Source organism: Cynocephalus volans, chromosome 3, assembly GCF_027409185.1.
Source record: "Cynocephalus volans isolate mCynVol1 chromosome 3, mCynVol1.pri, whole genome shotgun sequence".
NCBI lineage: Eukaryota > Metazoa > Chordata > Mammalia > Dermoptera > Cynocephalidae > Cynocephalus > Cynocephalus volans.
Window position 1 is genome coordinate 2221688 of NC_084462.1, and position 8923 is coordinate 2230610.

At 53.8% G+C, this 8923-nt stretch overlaps 2 protein-coding genes across 8 annotated transcripts in view; one reads left to right on the forward strand and one right to left on the reverse strand.

Moving 5' to 3' along the window:
• Positions 1 to 2494, forward strand: part of AP2A1 (adaptor related protein complex 2 subunit alpha 1) — a 34495-nt gene extending 32001 nt beyond the window's left edge. For both annotated transcript variants that reach the window (XM_063088718.1, XM_063088719.1), the window contains 5 exons: positions 843 to 967; positions 1053 to 1169; positions 1258 to 1327; positions 1515 to 1649; positions 2052 to 2494. In XM_063088718.1, coding sequence (XP_062944788.1) covers positions 843 to 967; positions 1053 to 1169; positions 1258 to 1327; positions 1515 to 1649; positions 2052 to 2129 — 525 coding nt within the window. In that variant the 3' untranslated portion in view covers positions 2130 to 2494. The remainder of the gene's footprint in view (positions 1 to 842; positions 968 to 1052; positions 1170 to 1257; positions 1328 to 1514; positions 1650 to 2051) is intronic.
• Positions 2415 to 8111, reverse strand: FUZ (fuzzy planar cell polarity protein). Of its 6 annotated transcripts, XM_063088721.1 has the most exons (12): positions 8038 to 8052; positions 7817 to 7850; positions 7281 to 7402; positions 6910 to 6994; positions 6620 to 6688; positions 6292 to 6396; positions 5073 to 5270; positions 4834 to 4929; positions 4437 to 4543; positions 4294 to 4358; positions 4124 to 4198; positions 2415 to 2754 (listed from the first exon to the last, which is right to left on the reverse strand). In XM_063088721.1, exons 3-12 carry the CDS (start codon positions 7361 to 7363, stop codon positions 2531 to 2533), a joined length of 1107 nt encoding a protein of 368 aa, XP_062944791.1. In that variant the 5' UTR covers positions 7364 to 7402; positions 7817 to 7850; positions 8038 to 8052; the 3' UTR covers positions 2415 to 2530. The 6 variants fall into 6 exon arrangements, with proteins under 6 accessions (XP_062944791.1, XP_062944793.1, XP_062944790.1 ...); XM_063088723.1 differs by lacking the exon at positions 7281 to 7402 and having other exon boundaries at positions 8038 to 8111; XM_063088720.1 differs by having other exon boundaries at positions 7817 to 8105.
• Positions 8112 to 8923: the final 812 nt, after the last annotated feature.

An 8923-nucleotide genomic window follows, 5' to 3' on the forward strand; every position in this document is an offset into this window, starting at 1 on the left:
GTGACCTGGGCTGAGTTACTGCCTCTCTAAACCTTCCTATCCCCTCTGTGAGGTATAAACCCTCTTCCCTCTCATAGGGTTGTTCTGAGGATCAAGGCAATTGGAAAACTCTGGAAGGGTGGCTGGTGATGTCAGTCCTTCTCTGTGCTTCCATTTCCACATCCCTGCAATTAGAGTGGCTAGACCCCAAAACTCTGAGGACCTTTTCAGGGGTTTTTGGCAGCTGGCCAGACCTTTTCAGTTCTTTGCTTCATTCATTCATCCATCATTTTCAGAGGCTCCTGTAGGCAACTCTGTGCTGAGCATGGGCGGGGGCGGGGGCAGCGGAGATGCATAAGATCCAGTCCTTGCCTATGGGTTATTGACCTAAAAGCAGACACAATACAGATGGTGATAACAATACTAATTGCCACCATCTTTGTGTACTTAAGATGTGTCAAACACATAGACAAGTAATTGTAAAGATTATTTTATTGACTCTGGAGGACATTTTACACATGCCCATTTTGCACATGAGGCTAAGAAAGGTTAAGTAGCTTGCCCACTGTCGTCCAGGTGGGCAAGACTAGGACTCAAGTCCAAGTCAGCCTCCAGAGCTAATGCTATTATGTCTCGGTTCAGTGTGACATGTGCCATAATGGAGGTCTCTGAAACCATTGTGGAAGGCCAGAGGAGGCACCTAGGATGGATCAAAGGATTCGCACAGAAGGGACTTTGGAGCTGGGCCTTGTAGGATGAGTCCAGGATTGCATGGCTGGGCCTGCCAGAAAATCAGGGGTTCATGGCTAAGACCCCCCTCAGGGCCTGCCTCTGTGTCTGGTTTCCTTGACCATGGGCGGGCACAGCTGGCTGTACAGACAAAACGCGTGGCGGCACAGGTGGACGGCGGGGCGCAGGTGCAGCAGGTGCTCAACATCGAGTGTCTGCGGGACTTCCTGACGCCCCCGCTGCTGTCAGTGCGCTTCCGGTGAGTCAAGCGCGGCGTTTCTGGGAGGGGGGGTCTTCTAGGGTGAGGGGCGGGGCCTGATGGAGCCCGCCCCCGCCCCTGCCAGGTACGGCGGCACCCCCCAGGCCCTTACCCTGAAGCTCCCGGTGACCGTCAACAAGTTTTTCCAGCCGACAGAGATGACAGCCCAGGACTTCTTCCAGCGTTGGAAGCAGCTGAGCCTGTGAGGAGTGGGGGGCGACCCAAAGCCGTGCTTCAGGGGGGGCGGCACCAGGGGCTTCCGGGTCCCTGACTTGAGTCCCCATCCGCAGCCCTCAACAGGAGGCACAGAAAATCTTCAAAGCCAACCACCCCATGGACGCGGAAGTTACTAAGGCCAAGGTGAGAGACTGGGGGTCATATCTGCAGGGCAGTGGCCACTTCACTTATCTGAGCTTGTTTTCCTATCTGGAAAGTAGGTCCAATTCCCACCCAAAAGGGTTTTTGGGAACTGCGCCACCACCACTGCCACTGTTTAGGAGCTAACAGAGCTCTGGCACTCTCTGATGGCTACTTCCCTCCTTCCCAGCTTTTGGGGTTTGGCTCTGCTCTCCTGGACAATGTGGATCCCAACCCTGAGAACTTTGTAGGGGCTGGAATCATCCAAACTAAAGCTCTGCAGGTGGGCTGTCTGCTCCGGCTGGAGCCCAACGCCCAGGCTCAAGTAAGTATTGGTGTGGGGCCCATAGGCCGACAGGAAGGATTCCTGAGGCTGCTGTGTCACCCTCCCTGTCTTGTGTCCGCTCCACCTGCCTCATGTATTCTTTCAATCACGTCTCCCTTTGACCCTCTCTCTCCCCGCTCTTTGTCCCCATTGCCATTCATTATCTCTGTCCTCTGGTCTTCTATATCCTTTCCACCTTTCTTCTCCATTTTATATCTTTCATCATTTTCCTTCTGTCTCCTCTGTTGCCTTTATTCCTACCACCTGTCTCTTGTATAACTTCTCTGACCCCTTTATCCTTCCTTCTCTTCCCATCTTTTGTGTCCCCCTCTCCCTGGGCTCTCTCCCCTCTCATGTGGCTGGCTGCATCCCCTGAGTCCTCCACCAATGCCCCCCACCCAGATGTACCGGCTGACCCTGCGCACCAGCAAGGAGACCGTCTCCCGTCACCTGTGTGAGCTGCTGGCCCAGCAGTTCTGAGCCCTGGACTCTACCCCTGGGGATGTGATCGGCGCTGGGTAGCCCCTAGGACTGAGGCAGCTTTGGTAGATGAGGCATTGAGGGACCTCTTCTGGTGACAGGGAAGACCCCAGGGGTGGGGAGATCCCTGAGACCTTCCTCTGGCCTTTTGTATTTTTATTTTTGTTCAGTCTGCTGCTGTTTACATTCTGGGGGGCAAAGGGGAGTCCCTTCCCTCCCTTCCCCACCCCAAGCACAGAGGGGAAAGGGGCCAGGGAAATGGGTGCCTCCTCCCCTCCCACCCCATCCCATCGTAGCCCCTCCTTCTCCCTCTCCATCCAGGGGCTGTGTATTATTGTGAGCGAATAAACAGAGAGACACTAATAGCCCCATGTCTGTCTCCATTGCCCACTCCCAGGTGGTCAAAGAAGTGGGGTGAGGGCATGCAGAGTGTGTGTGGCCAGGCTTCGAAGTCCATGGGTGGGACTCTGAGGAGCCAACAGCAGTAGCAGCTGCCGAGGCCCCAGCTGCAGAACCACGAGCCGCAATCCCCTTCTTGGCTCCCCGTGCCTCAACACCAGGTAGCAGGCCCTAGGCAGCTGGGCTTGGTGGACCGCATCCTCTGCCTTCTGTGGTAGCCCTGGCTCTGAGGAAAGGACAGGCAGGACTGAGGTGACCCATGGGGCTGAATGAGGAGGATGCTAACCTTCAGAAGCTACACCCCATCCTGGGCCTAAGTTCTGAATCCATGGGATTTCTTAGCACAGGCTTTGGGAGCCTCCCAGGTGAGGGCTTCCGGGGCTCCAGCCAGATGTCAGTAACCTAAAGAAGGCCACAGACTCTCATTCAGCTCACCCTCTTCCCACCCAGCCTTGGTCCCTGTTTCCCTAGGGAATAGTGTGTGCAGCCCCAGGCTATCCTCTTAGCAACACAAATCACAAACGTGCAGGTGATAACTTACTGTGTGCCCGACACTCAGCTGTGACACACAAGCTCCAGTAGCCCTCCTGAGGACCACACCCCACTGCACAGGAGATGTGGAGTGGCCAGCTAGGAAGCGGTGTGGCCCTCAGAGTAGGAGCTCTTTACCACTGTGCCACATTCAGCAGGGTCTTCACTGGGGTTGTAGTGCCAACCTAGGTCCCTTTATCTCTCTCGGGCCTTATGGATTCTAAGATAACTTTCCTTCCTAACCTGGAATCTGTGGAATCCTTTCCCACCCCCACTCCCCAGACTATCAGCAAAGCCTGTGCTTTCAGCAGTAGTGCAGAGTGGAGTGTGTAGATATGCGGGCCAGACCTCCTGTGTTAGAATTGTGGCTCTGTGGCTTATTAGCTGAGCCTGTTTCTTCATCTGCAATAAGAGAATAATGACATAAGAGGATAATCCTCACCTATGAGGATGAAGTGAGTTGTTACATATCAAAGCACTGGCAAGAATAGAAGAGGTCTTAGTGTTAAATGCTTCTAAGTACAGTCATGCAGCACATAACAATGTTTTGGTCAATGAGGTACCACATATATGACGGTAGTCCTAAAAGATTATAATACTGTATTTTTACTGTACCTCCTCTATGTTTAGATGCACAAATACTTAACAGTTTGTGTTGCGGTTGCCTACAGTTTTCATACAGTAACGTGCTGTTCAGGTTTGTAGCCCAGGAGCCGTAAGCTATACCATACAGCCTAGGTAGTAGGCTATACCATCTAGGTTTGTGTAAGTAGACTCTGTGACATTCACACAACAAAATTGCCTAATGACACATTTCTCAGAATGTATCCACATTGTTAAGCGACACATGACTGTATTAGGGTTACCCAGGAGGTTCTGAAACCAGGAAGGGACTTCCCCTCCCCTCCCTTCTGTGTCAAAGCTCAGTTCTCAATTAAAACCATGTCCAATGTGTGCTGGGTTCTCCTTCCAGTTTCTCCTACCCTACCTCTTACTCCCACCTTCTGGGACCTAGGACTCAAGTGTCCCTGCCTATGCAGTGGGGCACTGTGCCCGCCGCTGACCTGGTGGGAAGTGCGTGGTGGTGACCAGAGTGTAGAAATTACGGAGGAGGCGCCGGCGCTGTTCCGGAGAAGGTTCTGGAGGGAGAGAAGAGACAGTGATGGAGAGCACCTCCCTGGTCCGCCCCCCTCCCCAGTTCACGCCCCTCCGCCCCGCCCTTGTCCTCAGTCACCTTTATCCCCAAAGGGCTCCACGGTAAAGAGGCAACGTTTCAGTTCCAGGTGGAGGAGCAGCAGCCTGTGGGAAAGGGGGTGTCATGGCCAGGGAAGAGGAGATGAGGACCCCCCCCAACCCACTACCCCATCTGAGTCCTACCCAAGGATGTCCGCGTGCAGGGGGAAGCCATCGGGCAGCGCTCGGGGTCCAAGCGGCAAGCAGGTCCGCAGCGGGCCCAGCAGTGGCTGCCACCAACGCTCCAGAAGCTGTGGGAGCGCGGTAATGGTAGGCGGGGCCAGAGATAAAGGCGTGGCCAGCAGGTGAGGTCAGGGAGGTACCAGAGGCCGAAGACGGGGCCTACAAGAAGACAGGAGGGCGGAGGCGGAAGGGGCCGTGGAAGGGCGAGGCCTAGGAGAATAAGGGAGGAGTGGAGGAGAAGCCGAGCTGGGGAGAAGGTGATTGCAGCGCAGTTTGCAGTGGTCGGGGCAGGGATGAGAGAAGGGGCTCGTAGGTAGAGGGTGTGATAAGTGGGAAAGTGAGACAGGGCTGGATTCACCTGTGGGTCCAGCTGGCGGAGGGGTGGGCGTGGCCCGCACAGCAGACACAGCTCCAGGCTTGGCAGCAGCGTCAAGGTCAAAAGTCGGTGCGGGACCTGAAGGACACAGGGTGGACAGTGCTGCCCCTTCCTATCCCAAGTCTCGCCTCCTTGCGACTCGACCTCTGTCCCACCCCTCTCGCATTTGTCCAAGACCTCACCTTCCTCTACCCCAACCCCGCCGGGCCCCACCCACTCACCGTGGGACTCCCGTGAGGCAGGTACACAGGGTAGTCGCGAGCGGCCTGCGGCGGCAGGGACCCTACCAGCCAGGGAAGCAGCACGGCCTCGGGCGTCCCCAGCCGCCACCAGCCCTCTGTTGCTGCCACTACCCGGCCCGACACCACGAGACTGACGAAGGCTGTGCCCGCGGCCTCAGCGAACCCGGAGAGGGCTTCCTGGGTAAGAGAGGCAGGCGGACTAGGAGTCAGGACACATGAGCAGGGAGTGCAGTGACTTCCCAGGTGGTCAAGGAGTGGGAAGAGACCGACAGACAGTCCAGAGCTTGCTAAGCGGCCATGCTCTTGTGTGTCATCGTCTCGGAGGCTGAGTTCCTTCACCTTCACATGCAGCCACAATCCCCAACTCACATTGTGAAATTTGATTAAAATGATCTGTGTATACTGAAGCTAATTTTTTTTTTTTTTTTTTGGCGGCTGGCCAGTATGGGTATCCGAACCCTTTACCTTGGTGTTGTAACACTGCGCTCTAACCAACTGAGCTAACCCAGCCAGCCCTGAAACTAATTTTAACAGCAGCAGCTTACGGTTTATAGAATCCTATTTATTATGTGCCAGGTAGGCACAATCAACGACCTACTGAACTGAAGCTCAGAGAAGGCAAAGTACCTGCCAAAAGTCACACGGCTGGGATGCGACCACACCAGGTAAATCCACAAGAGCAATATTTAAGGAAGGGTTGACTGGTTAGCTCAGTTGGTTAGAGACTGGCCTTATACCACCAAGGTCAAGGATTCAGATCACTGTACCTGCCAGCCGTCCAAAAAAACCAAAAAAAATTAAGGAAGGATAGATAGAGATTCACCAGGGATAAGGAAGAACATGTACCAAGGTTGGGAAGCTGGAAAGCTGTTGGGATTTGCAGGATCCGTGAGGCAGCTGGGCAAAGATGGATTGTGGATTTAGCAACAAGTTGGCAGGTGCCAGATTCCACAGGCCCTCAAACACCAGGATGAGGGGCTGGGACCTTGCTCTGAGGGAGATGGAAGCCATGGGAGGGCTGTGGGGAGGGGAGGGCAGGGGCAGCTCTGGGTGTAGAAAGATTCTGCTGGGGCCAAGTCAGGGTCAGACTAGATGATGAGAGGATAGGAGGCGGGGACAATGGTCCAGGGGAAAGAAGATGAGGACTGAGTCGGGACCATAGGGACAGATTTAAGAGTTTCCATAGCATCCCCAATACCTGCAGGAGGGACCCCTCTGGAGGAATCACACAGTCCACACACTGGGTAAGGTCCCCAATGAGCTCCGAGTCCCCTAGGAAGCTGTCGATGAGGCGGTAACTGGCCTAGCAAAGAGAGAAGGGAGGAGCCTAGGACCCAAGTGGGCCCCAGATCTGCTGCCTCCCCCTTTGAAAACTGGCAAGGCCAGGCCTAGCTCCAGGGTCAAACAACCAAGTTGCCCCAGGAACCCAGGGGATTAGGCTGCCCCAGGGGCTGCTGGGAACTGTAGCTCCCAAATGACAGTGCCCAGATACCTTAACTCCCCATCCTCATGTCCTGCAGCCTCACCCTCAACTCCTTCTTCAGTCTCTCTACATTGCGGATATTGGTCAGTTCTTCAAGTCCCACAAGAAGAACCTAGAAGAACCACATAGGAGAGTAGGGGCCCTGGACAACTGGTTCTAAGAGAGAAGGGCATGGAACACAAACTCCTGGGTCTTAGGGAAGAAGGGGCTGGGACCTGGGTTATTGGGTATGAGGGAGGAGGGGCTGGGGACCTGGACTCCTGGGTCTGAGAGAGAGGGATGCTAAGAGCTCAAGATTCCTGGGTTTGGGAGAAAAGGGCTGAGGCGACTCACCATGGCCCCAAACACCATCTGGAGTAGTCTCTCCAGCCTCAGCTCCGAGGTGCCCTCCTCAGGTGACAGAACAATGAGAGTGATGCTGTGCAAACGTAAGGTGAGAAGGAAGAATGAGTCCAGGCCTGAGAAACAGGGCAGTGGGTACAGTAGAGCCTACCGGTTGATCATAGAATGTTAGATATGTCCTCCCTCAGCCCAACCTGCCTCTCTTACAGAGAAAACCAGGAATCAGAGAGGGTAACGGGCTTGTCAAAGATCCCACAGCCAAATAAACAGCTGGCCTTAGAGAGATGGAACGCCTCTGGGGTCCTCTTCAACAGGAGCTATCAACCAGGCCCTGTCCCTGCCCCAAACTCCCGCCTGGGGACCTGTCATGGAAGCTTTTCCACACCACGATCGTGTCCTCGGTCCTCGCAGAACTCAGCTGCACTTCCAGATTCTGCCCGAACATGTGGACTCCATTGAGGGAGCCGATGACAGAAAACGGGAGCTGAGGAGGCGTTAGGGACATTAGACAGGAGACACATGTCCAAGCTCCCAGCCCCCTTCTCTTCAAATACCCTAAGGCAGCTCCTCTTTGGAGAAACCAGGCTTAGCCCACTGCTCCCTGGATCCTCTACATTCAAAACTGAAACCTCCCTTGGGCCGGCCCATGGCTCGGGAAAGTGTGGTGCTGATAACACCAAAGACACGGGTTCGGATCCTATATAGGGATGGCCGGTTCACTCACTGGTTGAGCGTGGTGCTGACAACACCAAGGCCACGGGTTAAGATCCCCTTACCGGTCATCTTTAAAACAAACAAACAAACAAACAAAAACCCCTCCCAACCCCTACTCCCTGGAAGACCCGAAGTCCAAGCGCCTAACCCCCTTCCACTTAGGTCCAGGCGTCCAGGGCCCCACCTGCGGACGGGCGGGGTTGCCGCCGCGGCTGCTCCTGCAGAACAGGGGCACCCCGCTGGAGGCCGCGAGGCACAGCAGATGCACGGTGCTCCCCGACCTCTCCTCCCCCATTTGGAACACCCCCACGTGGGGACGGTCAGTGCCGGTCTTGGAGCATGCCGGTAATCACACTAAGTCAGCCTGCTGTCCAGAGCCACCAGAGGGCGAGATGGGGAGCTCACTGGAAGAAGACTGAATTCCCGCCTGCTTCATCCGACTCTAACAGCACCTCAATCCCTGTCCCGGCACCTCCCCCCAACCCCCTTAGGTTTACTTCCGCCCCAGCCGGAAGTCGCCGTATCCCTAACGAAGATGGCGGCTAATTGTACTAGCAAAGCTTTGTAGTTTCTCCCTAAAGCGGTTTAACTCTATTTATTTAAGGAGGAGAATGAAGAGGTCGGCTTGAAGATGGTGACGGCACCAAGGCATTGCCTAGCAGCCATCATGTAGGATACAATGATTTATATTATAAATTGAAAAAGTAACTGTGGCCCGATGAAAGATGACGACGTCGTCAAGGCGTTGCTTAGCAACCACCATTTAGTCAAATTTCTGTTCTAAGCTGTAAACAGCTGTGCCCTGCCCAAAGATGGCCACACGTCGAAGTCCTAACACCGACCATCCTTAAGGAGAAATCTACAAAAATACCATCTCCCCGTTATCTTAAAGGGTGGTTTGATCCGGCAAGCGTTGCCTAGTAACCACCAGATAAGGTGGTGGATTTTATTAGAAAAAGAAAAATCCAGAGTCATAAAAATAACATTATTTTTGTAATGAATTTATACATGACAGCGTATTACATAGAATGTGAAAATAATACTTCCCAAATTCTTTCCCTAAAATAAGACAGTTTTGCACAATATTCATACATGCTTTCACAAATATGATCATTGTAATAACGTTTTCATACATTCTTTTTCTCACTAAAAAGTACTAATCTAGGGCTGCAAGTTTCAAGGTTCGATTTCTTTCTTTTTTTTTCCAAAGATAACCGGTAAGATAACCCTTGACTTGGTGTCGTCAGCACCACGCACAGCCAGTGAGCAACCGGCCATCCCTATATGGGAT

What these genes read in the sequence shown, in the direction of transcription:
- FUZ (XM_063088720.1), bottom strand. Translation starts at nt 7,927, where the DNA reads ATGGGGGAGGAGAGGTCGGGGAGCACCGTGCATCTGCTGTGCCTCGCG. An exon ending in CAGAGGGGTCCCTCCTGCAG is followed by an intron (nt 5,271 to 6,291) that starts GTATTGGGGATG and finishes TCTCTTACCCAG; the next exon opens with GAAGCCCTCTCCGGGTTCGC. An exon ending in TGCCTCACGGGAGTCCCACG is followed by an intron (nt 4,930 to 5,072) that starts GTGAGTGGGTGG and finishes TGTGTCCTTCAG; the next exon opens with GTCCCGCACCGACTTTTGAC.